The 14,201-nt window shown below is 49.3% G+C and overlaps 1 protein-coding gene across 1 annotated transcript in view; it reads right to left on the bottom strand.

Moving 5' to 3' along the window:
- The window catches only part of cmtr1 (cap methyltransferase 1), a 30,329-nt gene extending 16,719 nt beyond the window's left edge, over positions 1 to 13,610 (bottom strand). The window contains exons 1-6 of the mRNA XM_059644113.1: positions 13,476 to 13,610; positions 12,892 to 13,090; positions 8,493 to 8,611; positions 6,561 to 6,657; positions 5,578 to 5,710; positions 2,637 to 2,816 (exon numbers count right to left, since the gene is read on the bottom strand). Coding sequence (XP_059500096.1) covers positions 2,637 to 2,816; positions 5,578 to 5,710; positions 6,561 to 6,657; positions 8,493 to 8,611; positions 12,892 to 13,090; positions 13,476 to 13,595 — 848 coding nt within the window. The 5' untranslated portion in view covers positions 13,596 to 13,610. The remainder of the gene's footprint in view (positions 1 to 2,636; positions 2,817 to 5,577; positions 5,711 to 6,560; positions 6,658 to 8,492; positions 8,612 to 12,891; positions 13,091 to 13,475) is intronic.
- Positions 13,611 to 14,201: the final 591 nt, after the last annotated feature.

The following is a 14,201-nucleotide window of genomic DNA, read 5'->3' as shown; positions in this document are numbered from 1 at the left end:
AGGAGCACAAAAGCTGACGTTTCGGGCCTAGACCCTTCTCTGATGAGCTTTTGTGCTCCTGAGATGCTGCTTGGCCTGCTGTGTTTATCCAGCTTCACACTGTGTTATCTTGCAATGATAATGCACTCTGCTTTGATGGTTAGCTTGTGGAGGAAAGTATCATGTGGGTCAAAAGTGAGGCCCATGGTTCACACTCAAGCTTTCATGTGCAAGAATGTACTGAGACGGAAAGCTGTTCCTCAGAAGGAGATAACAAGGTGTGGAGCTGGATGAACCCAGCAGGCCAAGCAGCAAAGGGGCAGGAAAGCTGATGTTTCAGGTCTAGATCCTTCTTCAGAAAAAGGCCCAAAGAGTCAGCTTTCCTGCTCCGCTGATGCTGCTTGGCCTGCTGTGTTCATCCAGCTCCACACCTTGTTATCTCAGACTCTCCAGCATTGGCAGTTCCCACTACCTCAGAAGGGGAGCTGTGTTTTCCTGTTTCAGCCTTGGAATTTAAACATATAAAATGCTTATGGCTGGGTGCTCACTTTAAGCTACAAGTATCACAGTTTCTGATGAGTCATACATGGTATTTTGTAGTTCAAGGATACTAACAAACTTGAAAGTTTTTGGAATATATGGATGATGTTTAATCTCTGGGAGGTGGTATGATATTATCAAAGCGAGACAAAGGTTGCAGAAATAAATGTATTGCTTGTGGTGACTGAGTAAAGTATGTACTTATGGAATGGGTTGGTACAAATGAGGATTCAGTTCCAGCACACACAGGATCATAGAATCCCTACAGTACAAATCGAGGCCATCAAAAACAGCTTCCCACCCAAATCTATCCCTGTAACGCTGCATTTCGCACGGCCAATCCACCGAATCTGCACATAACCAGATTGGACAGTAACCGGAGCACCCGGTGAAAACACATGCAGGCACGGGGAGAACGTATAAACTGAGTTTTATTGGCTTGTTCTCATGCAGACGTTTCGTCACCATGCTCGGTAACATCATCGGTGAGGCCTTTGATGAAGCAATGTTATTCTACTCTGCTTGGAATGTATACTGTCCAGTTCATCATAGTGAGTACTGTCATTTCCAGTTTTGATCTGTATGGATTTATATGTGGGATCCAATTCTATATGTTTGTTGATTACGTTGCGAGTTGGGGAAACCATGCCTCTAGGAAATGTCTATGTTTTGCGATAGGGTTACTACGGTTACCTTGCCCCAGTTAAACTGACGGCCTTCATTGTCTGAGTGTACCGATATAAAGGATAGTTCGTTGTGTCATTTTGCTGTTAGCTGATGTTTGTGTATTCTGATGGCTAGTTTCCTTCCTGTGTGTCTGATGTAACGTTTGTGGCAGTCATTACATGGTATTTCGTAAACGACGTTGGTTCTGTATGTTGTGGGAATGGGGTCTTTAATCCTTGCGAGTGTTTGTCACAGACTGTCTGTGGGCTTGCGGGTGACCATGATTCCTAGTGGTTTTAGGAGTCTGGCTATTAGTTCCAAAATGTTCCTGATGTAGGACAGTGTGGTCAGTGTGTTAGGGCACACTGTGTCCTGTCGGTGTCTGTTTAGTAGGCATCTGCGGATGAAGTTGCAGGGACATCTGTTTAAAGCGAGGATCTTGTACAAGTGTTCTTCCACCTCCACAGCTCCGGGGAGCTGCAGTGTGTCCGAATGCAGCTTTGCTCGTGGGTGTTGGGGCGGTTGCTGTGCAAGTTGAGGATCTGGTCGATATGGGTTGGTTTTTCTGTACACTGAGGTTTGGAACTCCCCGCTGGTCGTGGGCTCAACTTTAACACCCACAAACAGAAGGTGATTGTTGTTTCGTTCTTCTGCCGGGAATACACTGTTCATGGACGTGGTGGGCCTCTTCTAATTTGTTGCGTTTAATAATGACAAATGTGCCATCTCTGTACTGGATCCACAGTTTAGGTGGAAGGTTGGGGGGGGGGGAGGGGGGGGGGGTGCGTTCAAGTCTTTGCCTGACTGCTTCTGCGATGAGTCCTTAGATGGTGACCACCATTGGTGTACTGTTTAAATGTTCTTTTTAATCCAGCTGACCATGAAAGACAAAGTGTGTGGTGAGGCAGAGGTCTGGTAGTTGAAGTGCGTTGTCCTTGCTGATGGAGCTGCTGGTCTGCGTTGCTGCTTCCTCTAGTAACGTGGCCACTGACTCTTTGGCTAGTGGGGTGTCAATTGGTATGAAATGTGTAAATTGCAGCGAGTCATCGAACCTGGATTCCTGGCACTGAGAGGCCGAAGCTCTAACCACTAACCATGACACCCTGTTAACGTCAGAGCTGTTTGGATATTGGCACAAGGCGACAAAATAGGGGGACAAAGAGGGAGAGAAGTGAAAGGAAGAGGGGGAGAGAGGGCAGGAAGGAAAGACAGGTGTTTGAAGAGTGGGGTAATACAGAGGAAGGGAAGACAGAGTTAGGGAGGAAGAGAAGGCAACATAGATCAGCACACTCGGGAACAAGAGACGAGTGGGAGAGAGTGTAATACAGGTTGCTGGAGTGGAGAGGATGGAGGGTGCAGAGTGTATGGTGAAGGGGGAATGACCGGTGGAAGATACACACAGGCAAGGAGAGGTGTTGAGGGATCAGAGAGTCTGGAAATAGCCTACCTACCGGTTGTTTGATTGCAGCATGTAGCTGTAGAAGCTGCTGTCAGATTTGAGAATATTCAAAGGAACCACACTGCTCACATCTTGCTCACTGGATTTCAGTAAATTCAGCTTCAGATTGACACCGAAGAGGTAATCACGCACAGCCTCAGTCTCTGTCTTCAGCCCTCGGCACACAACGTAGCTGCCAGAGTGAGGAAATTGTTAATAGCACCAGCCACACCCTCATGAACACTAGCCCACTGACTGGCTGGTTTTCTCCATGACCGCTGACAGTGTCTGACCTCTACCACAGCCCCAATCAGCCCTCTGACCTTTGTAAGAATACATATTTATATTTACAGGCCTTTTGAACTACTGGGAGATGAGAAACTGTTTAGACAGATTTTGGATTGAGAAGGATTTACCATGTGGCATCTTGGCAATGCTGTTTACAAGAAATCGAGTGAGTTTAGAAAAAATACTAGCAAAGCTTTCAGACAGATAAGAGCTGGGGCCTGGGTCAAGGCTGTCATAGAGCGGCTGCACAGCAACCTGGTAAGGACTGCACCTGCAGGGCTGCGCAGTTTTGGTCTCCTTCTCTCAAGGAAGATATTATTGCCATAGAGGGAGTGTGACCTGTTCCTGGGAAGGTGCAGCCGTTCTATGGGCAAACTGGGCCTGGATTCTCTACTTTCAAAGAACGAGAGGTGACCTCATTGGAACTTGTGATACTAAACGCAATAAGATGTGGAGGAGCCAGTATTGGACTGGGGCAGACAAGGTCAGAAATCACACAACACCAGGTTACAGTTCAATTAGTTTATTTGAAAACACAAGCTTTCAGAGCGTGGCCCCTTCATCAGGCGCAGAATTTCTAACTAAAAGATCAAAGGGTCACACAACTGATGAGGATGCATTAGACAAGCCTGAGATGCTGTTAAACCTTTAATCGGTTAGAGGATTTTATTTGATTGATACGTATATCTACGTCCTTGAATTTCTTTCAAACTTCAGCCCTGCGAGAACTAAAGGTTTTATCAGTGAGGAGAGGAGGTGACACTAAGTTCAACAAAGCATATTAGGTGTGAGACCTCGTTTAGAATCTGTTTGGGAGAGAGGTGTTTCCCCTGGTCAGGGAGTCTGGAACCAGTCGGTTTAATTTAAATTAGTGGAATACTGTATAGGTCCGAGTTGAACAGGATTTTATCTCCTCAGAGGGTTGGCATCCTTTGAAATTCCCAAGGGGGCTGTGGAAGCTCAGCCTCTGAGAACGTTTGATAAGATGTGTGGTAACCAGTGTAAGCAGGGTGACAGGAATGGAGGTGTTGAAGAGTTTGATCAGACAGTTTGGTGGGCCAGGCTCAATACATTTAAAGTTATTCAAGGACTGCAACTTTCCCCCCCCAGTGGTCGAGAACGCCCTTGACCGCGTCTCCCGCATTTCCCGCAACACATCCCTCACACCCCGCCCCCGCCACAACCGCCCTAAGAGGATCCCCCTCGTTCTCACACACCACCCTACCAACCTCCAGATACAACGCATCATCCTCCGACACTTCCGCCATCTACAATCCGACCCCACCACCCAAGACATTTTTCCATCCCCATCCCTGTCTGCTTTCCGGAGAGACCACTCTCTCCGTGACTCCCTTGTTCGCTCCACACTGCCCTCTAACCCCACCACACCCGGCACCTTCCCCTGCAACCGCAGGAAATGCTACACTTGCCCCCACACCTCCCCCCTCACCCCTATCCCAGGCCCCAAGATGACATTCCACATTAAGCAGAGGTTCACCTGCACATCTGCCAATGTGGTATACCGCATCCACTGTACCCGGTGTGGCTTCCTCTACATTGGGGAAACCAAGCGGAGGCTTGGGGACCGCTTTGCAGAACACCTCCGCTCGGTTCGCAATAAACAACTGCACCTCCCAGTCGCAAACCATTTCCACTCCCCCTCCCATTCTTTAGATGACATGTCCATCATGGGCCTCCTGCAGTGCCACAATGATGCCACCCGAAGGTTGCAGGAACAGCAACTCATATTCCGCCTGGGAACCCTGCAGCCATATGGTATCAATGTGGACTTCACCAGTTTCAAAATCTCCCCTTCCCCCACTGCATCCCTAAATCAGCCCAGTTCGTCCCCTCCCCCCACTGCATCACACAACCAGCCCAGCTCTTCCCCTCCACTCACTGCATCCCAAAACCAGTCCAACCTGTCTCTGCCTCCCTAACCTGTTCTTCCTCTCACCCATCCCTTCCTCCCACCCCAAGCTGCACCTCCATCTCCTACCTACTAACCTCATCCCACCTCCTTGACCTGTCCGCCTTCCCTGGACTGATCTATCCCCTCCCCACCTCCCCACCTATACTCTCCTCTCCACCTATCTTCTTTTCTCTCCATCTTCGGTCCGCCTCCCCCTCTCTCCCTATTTATTCCAGAACCCTCACCCCATCCCCCTCTCTGATGAAGGGTCTAGGCCCGAAACGTCAGCTTTTGTGCTCCTGAGATGCTGCTGGGCCTGCTGTGTTCATCCAGCCTCACATTTCATTATCCTGGACTCTCCAGCATCTGCAGTTCCCATTAGCACTCACACATCACATTTAATTGCCCCCTCCTGCTTATATCAGTTCACCCACTTGTTTCAAAGAGTTCGCTGGGTTTTAAAATGAATAGATTATTTTAAGGTAAAGAATTTCATTGTGGATGGTGGTTTAATACATAACGGAGTGATCACTATAGCACTGTAACTGGGAACATTAAGCTGAGTGGTGTGGCTAATGGAGAACAGGATACAGTGTGCTCCTCCTGACCTGCCTGATAACCTTCTAGATCATAAACACAATCTGACTTTGGTCCCCGGGGCCCTGACAATACTTTCACCTCTCGGAGGTCCCATGTGTGCTTTCAGTTGGCAGCCCCCAGCCCACGATTAGGACAGGACAGGGTGATAACTCACCGTTCAGAGTTTGCAGGGCGACTGGTGACAGGTTTGAAGAGACTCACTCGCTGGAAGCACATGTACAGCAGGTAAATGAGGCCCACGCTAAACGGGGTAAACAGGTCAAATGTCTTACACACAAAATGGCCACCTGCAGGTCAACAAGAACACAAACATCAGGTCAGATTCAGAAACACCAGGCGACAGCTACCTGCACGCCTCTCACACTCCGTCACCCTGCCCCATTTAACACGCACGCTTCCCCCTGTCACCCTGCCCCATTTAACACGCACGCTTCCCCCCGTCACCCTGCCCCATTTAACAGACACGCTCCCCCCGTCACCCTGCCCCATTTAACACACACGCTCCCCCCGTCACCCTGCCCCATTTAACAGACACGCTCCCCCCGTCACCCTGCCCCATTTAACACACGCTCCCCCCGTCACCCTGCCCCATTTAACACAAGCTCCCCCCGTCACCCTGCCCCATTTAACACACACGCTCCCCCCGTCACCCTGCCCCATTTAACAGACACGCTTCCCCCTGTCACCCTGCCCCATTTAACAGACACGCTCCCCCCGTCACCCTGCCCCATTTAACAGACACGCTCCCCCCGTCACCCTGCCCCATTTAACACGCACGCTTCCCCCCGTCACCCTGCCCCATTTAACAGACACGCTCCCCCCGTCACCCTGCCCCATTTAACACACACGCTCCCCCCGTCACCCTGCCCCATTTAACAGACACGCTTCCCCCTGTCACCCTGCCCCATTTAACAGACACGCTCCCCCCGTCACCCTGCCCCATTTAACAGACACGCTCCCCCCGTCACCCTGCCCCATTTAACACAAGCTCCCCCCGTCACCCTGCCCCATTTAACACACACACCCCTGTCACCCTGCCACATTTAACACACACACCCCTGTCACCCTGCCACATTTAACACACACACCCCTGTCACCCTGCCACATTTAACACCCACCCTGTCCCTACACCATTACCTGTCCTGATGACATTGAGCCCCATGAGTATCTGACACAGTAACAACTGTTTGCTGAGGATCTCCTGCAGGTTTTCCTGTCCCTCCACTGAGAAACCCTAGAAAGAGAACAGTTTCATCACAGCTGCCGTCAAGAAAGTGTGGACTGAGCTTGACCCTGTATCTAACCCTGATCCATCCCTGTCCTGGGACTATTTGATGGGGTAGTACTTTCAGTTTAAGAACAGCAGAGGGAGGTTTACCCTCTAGGGAGGGGGCTGTGCTGATGGGACAGGCTCCCCTTGAAACACCCAGGGACCAGAGCTCTGGTGCGTCGTCTCACCAGGACTGTGGATGCAGCGTTCCACTCAAGTGTGTGGTGGGGGCCAGGGAGGTACCGGTTGGGTGGTAAAGGGAGGGCAGGCTCAGTATAGGTTATGAAAGTTTGAATAACAAGTAGGAGGGCACAGAGCATGGAAAGGGTCAAGACTCTAACTTCAGGCACAACAGATATTGGGGCAAGAACGAGAAGGGGCTGGCTGTGTTCTACTTAAATACCCACAGTATCCGAAGCAAGGTCGTGAGCTTGTGGTACAGATTGAAATTGGCGGGTACAACGTCGTGGGTATCACAGAGATGGGACTGCAAAGGGGTCGGGGTCAGAACTAAATATCCAAGGATACACATCTTACTGAAAGGAGACAGATGGACAGTGGGGCTGGGGTTGCCTTGTTAGTGTGGAAGGAAATTAAATCAATAGCAAGAGGTGATGTCGAGGGTGAAAGAGTAGAGGAAATGCAAAGCAATAAGACCCTGTCGGGAGTTGCGTAAAGGCCTCCTAGCTGTAGGCAGGATGTGGGGAATAAATCAGGAAATACAGAAGGCATGTAAGAAAGGCAGTGGAAGACACCAGCAGCATAACAGAACCTGAGGAAAGTAAGGGGGAAGAGGTGAATGTAGTGATCCTCACTAGGAAGTTGCTAAATAAAATAAGAACTCATCATGTTAGGGGCAAGGTACTGGCACGCACCAGTGGAGTTCCACTGGGGTCAGTATCGGGACCACAAGTAGTCATGTTATATGTGAACCATATGGAGATAAAGGAACCAAGGGCACTGTATGATAAGTATGTAATATGACACAAAGCTAGGTGGAGGACCAGGTGGTGTGAAGAAGGTGGGAACCTGCGGAAGGACTTGCACAGACTGGGAGAGTGGGTGAAGAAGTGACACACACAATACCATGTGGGAAAGTGAAAGGTTGTACACTTCGGTAGGAAGATCTGAGGCATAGGCTAGTCTCTAAATGGGGAGTGGCTTTGGAAATTTAAAGCACAAAGGGACTTGGGACACATTTCAGGATTCTTTTAAATTTAGTGTCAAGGTTCAGTCGGCACTTAGGAAGGCAAATGCAACGTTAGCATCATTCCCACAGGGCTGCAATGAAAGAGCAGAAATGTACTGCTGAGGCTGTATAAGGCTCTGGTCTGACCACATTTGGAATATTGAGCGCTCTTTCGGGCCCTGTATCTAAGGAAGGATGTGCTGGTGTTGGAGGGAATACAGAGGGGAATTATAAGAATGATCCTGGGAATGAGGAGTGGTTGAGCTGGGTCCGCACTCAATGAAGTTGACCTAATTCTATTCCTGTACCTTATGGCATCTAAACCCATTCTGTCCCTATCCTTGGAGTATTTGATGTGGACAGTGCAGAGTGAACCCTATGTCTATTTCAAGAGTGTATCGCAAGCTTTCAGTTTAAAAGAGCTGAGGAACTTTTCTCTGTATCTAATGCTGCGCTGTCCGTCCTGGGAACATTTGGGGACAGTGTAGCGGGAGCTTTACTCTGTATCTAACCCCATGCAGTCCCTGTCCTGGGAGCGTTTGATGGGGGGGGGGCAGTGTAGCGGGAGCTCTCCGCTCTATCTAACCCCGCGCTGATCTTGCAGTCATACCCCATCTGCCATGAGGAAGTGAACTCCTTTCCGGTCTGTGTTCTCCAGCACAAAGCGACGGAACTCTGAGATGTTCTCCGGCCGTGTGATATCGCCATCGCCATCCACACCACCTTCACCTGAAGGGTGCAGAGGGACAGTTCACAGTATATCTGAGGGGGGGTGGGGGCACAGATAGGGTGGCCTAGATGGGTGAGTGTTTATTAAACCACGTGATCAGTACAGGGTGACTTCTTCAGGATCTGTGTGTTATCAGTAAGTTTAGCTCCATATGTTCGCTCCCTTCATCCCGATCATTTCTATCGGTTATAAAGAGCTGAGGCCCCAGCACCAACCCCTGAGACATACCACTCGCGACATCCAGCCAGTCTGAAAAAGACCCATTTATTCTCACTCTCTGCTTCTTGTTAGCCAGCCAATCATCTCTCCACGTCCACACGTGACCCAGTACAACAGGAGCTTTCATTTTCCACAATTACCTTTTCTAAGGTACCTTATCAAATCATGTACAATCCACCCACTGATTCCCCCTTTATCTGCAGCACAAGTTACTTTCTCAAAGAACTCCAGTGAGTTAGTTGAACATGATTTCCCTTTGACAGAATCACGTTGGCTCTGTTTGATTCCCTTGAGCTTATCCAAGTGTCCTGTTCTCACATCTTTAATAACAAATTGACATTTCCCAGATAACAGATGCCATAAAGTAGGTAATTTTGAATAAGATAAATGTGTAACACAAGCTAGACTAGAGGTTTATTGTAAACACTACAAAAGCAAGGGAGAAGGGATGGAAGGACAGCCCAGTGCAGTATGAGGTAGGCAGTCAACAGCACCGAGTCGTGGAGATGTATAGCACAGAAATAGACCCTTCGGTCTAACTCATCCATGCCGACCCTATATTCTAAACTGACCCTGTCCCATTTGCCAGCATTTGGCCCATATCCCTCTAAACCCTTCCTATTCACATACCCATCCAGACACCTTTTAAATACGGTCATTGTACCAGCCTCCACCAGTTCCTCTGGCAGCTCATTCCATACATTCTGTGTGAAAACGTTGCCCCTCAGGTCCCTTTTAAATCTTTTCCTCACCCCCTAAAACCATGCCCCTCTAGTTTTGGACTCCCCCTACCCCAGGGAAAAGACCTTGGCTATTCGCCCTATGCATTTCATGACTTTATAAACCTCTAAGGGCACCCCTCGGCCTCCAACGCTCCTGGAAAACACACCGAGTAGAATAGACCTGGCTCGGCGGTTAGCACTGCAGTGTCACAGCACCCAGGGACCCAGGGTTCAATTCCAGCCTCGGGCAACTGTCTGTGTGGAGTTTGCACATTCTCCCTGTGTCTGCGTGGGTTTCCTCCGGGTGCTCCGGTTTCCTCCCACAGTCCAGAGACGTGCAGGCTGGGTGGATCGGCCATGCTAAATTGCCCGTATTGTTCAGGGGTCTGTAGATTAGGTGGGTTATAGGGGGATGGGTCTGGATAGGATGCTGCGAGGGTCGTTGTGGACTTGTTGGGTCAAAGGGCCTGTTTTCACACTCAAACGATTCTATAGTCAGCCTCTCCCTGTAGCTCAAACCCTCCAACCCTGGCAACATCTTTGTAAATCCTTCCTGAACCTTTTCAGGTTCAACATCATTCCAACAGCAGGGAGACCAGAACTGAACACAGTATTCCAATAGTGGCCCTAACCAATGTCCTGTATAGCCATAACACGATATCCCAACTCCTATAGTCACTGATAATGGGAACTGCAGATGCTGGAGAATCCAAGATAACAAAGTGTGGAGCTGGATGAACACAGCAGGCCCAGCAGCATCTTAGGAGCACAAAAAGCTGACATTTCGGGCCTAGACTCTTCATCTGATGAAGGGTCTAGGCTCGAAAAGTCAGCTTTTTGTGCTCCTGAGATGCTGCTGGGCCTGCTGTGTTCATCCAGCTCCACACTTTGTTATCTCCAATACTCAATGCACTGACCATTAAAGGCAAGTGTACCAAACACCTCCCTCATGCCCCTGTCCACCTGGGACTCCACTTTCAGGGAACTATGAACCTGCGTTCCAACGTCTCTATGTTCAGCAACACTGCCCAGGGCCTTACCTTTAAGTGTACAGCTCCTGCCCTGATGTACCTTTCCAAAACGCAGTACCTCACATCTATCTAATCTAAACTCCAAGTGCACCCCTCAACCACTGACCAAATTTTTCAAATTTATTTATTCACAGGATGAGGTGTCACTGGCCAAGCAGCATTTGTTGCCGAGAGGGCAGTTAAAAGCCAACCACATTGCTGTGGGTCTGGAGTCACATGTAGACCAGACCAGGTAAGGATGGCAGTTTCCTTCCCTAAAGGACATTAGTGAACCAGGTGGGTTTTTCCAACAATCAGCAATGGATTCATAGTCATCGTTAGATTCTTAATTCCAGATTTTCACTGAATTCAAATTCCACCCTCTGCTGTGGCGGGATTCAAACCCAGGTCCCCAGAACATTATCTGGGTCTCTGGGTTAACAGTCCAGCAATAATACCACCAGGATATTGCCCTCCTTCAGTGAGAATTAACAACAATCAACTAAAATTATCAAGGTCCCATTGTACCGAGGTAACCTTCGCTGCCCATTTACCACTTTTGGCGTTGTCTGCAAACTTACTAACCATATTTCCTGTGTTCACATCCAAGTTATTTATGTGAATGACGAGAAGCAGTGGAACAAGCACCGACCCTTGTGGCACACCCGCTGGTCACAGGCCGACAGTCTAAAAAGCAACCCTCCATCACCACCCTCTGTCTCTGAACTTCCAGCCAACTTTGTATCCAAATGAGATAACAAGGTGTAGAGCTGGGGTCCAGACCCAAACCATCAGCGTAGCTGCTCCTCTGATGCTGCCTGGCCTGCTGTGTTCATCCAGCTCCACACCTTGTTGTCTCAGACTCCAGCATCAGCAGTTCCTATCTCTTTGTACCCAGGTGGCTAGTTCTCCCTGTAATCCACATGATCTAACCTTTCCTACCAGTCTACCACGTGGTACCTTGTCGAACACCTTACTGCAGCCTAAACAGATCACGTCCACTGCTCTGCCCTCGTCAATACTCCTACAAAAGTTCTATGAACTTAGCCACGTTGGTTATCCCCCATCAGTCCTTGCCTTTCCAAACACATCTAAGTCCTGTACATCAGGATTACCCCTACCACCGATGTCTGGCTCACCAGTCTATAGCTCGCTGGCTTTCCCTTACCACCTTTCATATACAGTGGCAGAACATTAACCATCCTCCAGTCTTCCAGCACTTACCTGTAGCCATCAATGATACAAATCTCTCAGCAAGGGGCCCAGCAATCTCTCCCCAGCTTCCCACAGAGTTCTAGGGTACACCTGATCAGGGCCTGGGGAATTATCCATCTTTATGTGTTTTCAACCATCAAGCACCACCTCCTCTGTAAACATGGGCATTTTTCACAATGTTGCTGTTTATTTCCCCATGTCCCTGTCTGATCGCTGTAGAATCGCACTGGTCACAGAGCTCCCACAATTACCCATTTATATACATCAGAAACAACAGAGGTCCCAGTACTGATCCCCGTAGAATCGCACTGGTCACAGAGCTCCCACAATTACCCATTTATATACATCAGAAACAACAGAGGTCCCAGTACTGATCCCCGTAGAATCGCACTGGTTACAGAGCTCCCACAATTACCCTCGGTCTCCGAAAACCGAGCCAATTTTGTATCCAATTTACCAACACACCGTGGATCCCATGTAACCAGCCTAGCTTGTCATTGGCTTTAGCAACGTCCACGTAGACAACATCCTTACCTTAACTCCAATCATCTTTATCACTTTGTCAAAAATTGCAATCCAATTTCTGAGACAAGGCCTCCCCTACACAAAGTCATGCTGACTGTCTTTAATAAGGCCATTCTTCTTAAATTGCAAGTAAATTCTGTTTCCCTGAGAATCTTCTCCAATAATTTCCCTACAACCTGGTTAAGTGAGCTTGTGGTGCAGAGTGAAGGATCACTGGCCTGTCATTTCCCACTGCCCTTATTAAACAAAGGAACAAATGTGACTGTACTCCAGTCTTCTGGGAACCTTGCCTGTCGCCAAAGAGGATACAGGGATCTATACAAGGCCTCACATAGGAATGGGAGGATAACATACACAACAAGACCAGCTCTGGGTCACACTGAGGAGGGGAGCAGGCAGAGGGGCTGCCGCCAGGTTGTGCTGAGGAGTAGGTGGGGGCAGCAGGTGCCAGCTGAAGGGGTGGCCCTGGATCGAACTGAGGTAGGGGGTGGGACCAGGTCATACTGAGGATGTGTGGTGGGAACGAGGGTTTTATTGAGGTGGTGGCCGGGGCTGGGGGGAGGCGCTGACTCTGAGAATGGATCTTACCATAATACGGCTCGAATAGTTCGCTGGATGCTGCAAAGAAGTCCTCCATTTTGAAATCATTGGGTCCTTTCAGAGTCATCCCAAAGCCCTTGGCATGCCATCGCTTCCTCCAGAGCACGTACTCAGAGAATCCCCCTGGACCTGCGCACACATCCGCAAAGTACAGCAGCTCACTGTCCTTATCCCGTAGCAGCGGTTTCTGTGGAAACATTTCACATAACATCACAGTGCAGGGGGGGTAAACACAACACAGAAGGACTGAAATGTGGGAGGGGGGGGGGGGAGAAGCGGTGGGACAGGGGAGTAGTCCCCTGGTGGAGGGAGCCACAGGAGGCTAAGCATGGGAAGTGGGGGTGTACTGGAGAGGTGAGGGTGGGCAGTGAGCCATGCAGGGGGGTGATTGCGGAAATGTGGGTAGGGGGATAGTGAGCCCTTGGGCCATTAAGAGGGTGCAGTGGTGGGGTGAGGAGTGACAGAAGGAGACAGTGAGCTGGCATAGTTACAGTCACAGTTTGTATCAGGCTTGTGAATGGCAGCAGGACACTCGCAGAGTCTTGTGGCCAGTGGGTACAGGGTATACTCACTCCGAGTGAATCACGTGGATTGGTGAACATGCTGTCAAACACATGGTCTATGTTGGCCATTTTCATCGCGGCTCTGAAAGATAACCAGCAACCGGACTGAGGGACACACAGGAAAATCATCTTAAACCTCCCACCCTCCACACACATCCCCCAAACAACCTCCAATTACAACCCATTCCTAATGTACACCTCCCTCATCTCCTTCAGTAGATGGGTTATGGGCAGCTTTCACCTGCAAATATACATTTATATTTAATCACAGCAAGGAAAGATTACACAATATTTTAACAATCATTCGCAGGATGAGGGACATTGCTGTCTGGGCAGCATTTATTGACCATCCCGAATTGCCAAGAGGGCAGTTCAGAGTCAACCCCATTGCTGTGGGTCTGGAGTCACATGTAGGCCAGACCAGGTAAGGATGGCAGTTTCCTTCCCTAAAGGTCATTAGTGAACCAGGTGGGTTTTTCTAATTAGCAACAGTTTCACAGTTATCACTTAAGCTCTTAATTCCAGAAACGTTGGTAACTGAATTCAAAACACCACCAACTGCTTGCGGCAAGGTTTGAAATCAGCTTCCCAGAACATTACCAGGGTCTAGAACATAGCACAGCACAGGCCCTTCAGCCTACAATGTTGCGCCGACCTATTATCCCACTAAGATCAAACTACCACACAGGCCCTACATTTTACTATCCTCCATGTGCCTAATGTATCTGACTCTGC

This window comes from Stegostoma tigrinum, unplaced genomic scaffold, assembly GCF_030684315.1.
Source record: "Stegostoma tigrinum isolate sSteTig4 unplaced genomic scaffold, sSteTig4.hap1 scaffold_529, whole genome shotgun sequence".
Lineage (NCBI taxonomy): Eukaryota > Metazoa > Chordata > Chondrichthyes > Orectolobiformes > Stegostomatidae > Stegostoma > Stegostoma tigrinum.
This window is presented reverse-complemented; position numbering and strand designations above follow the sequence as displayed.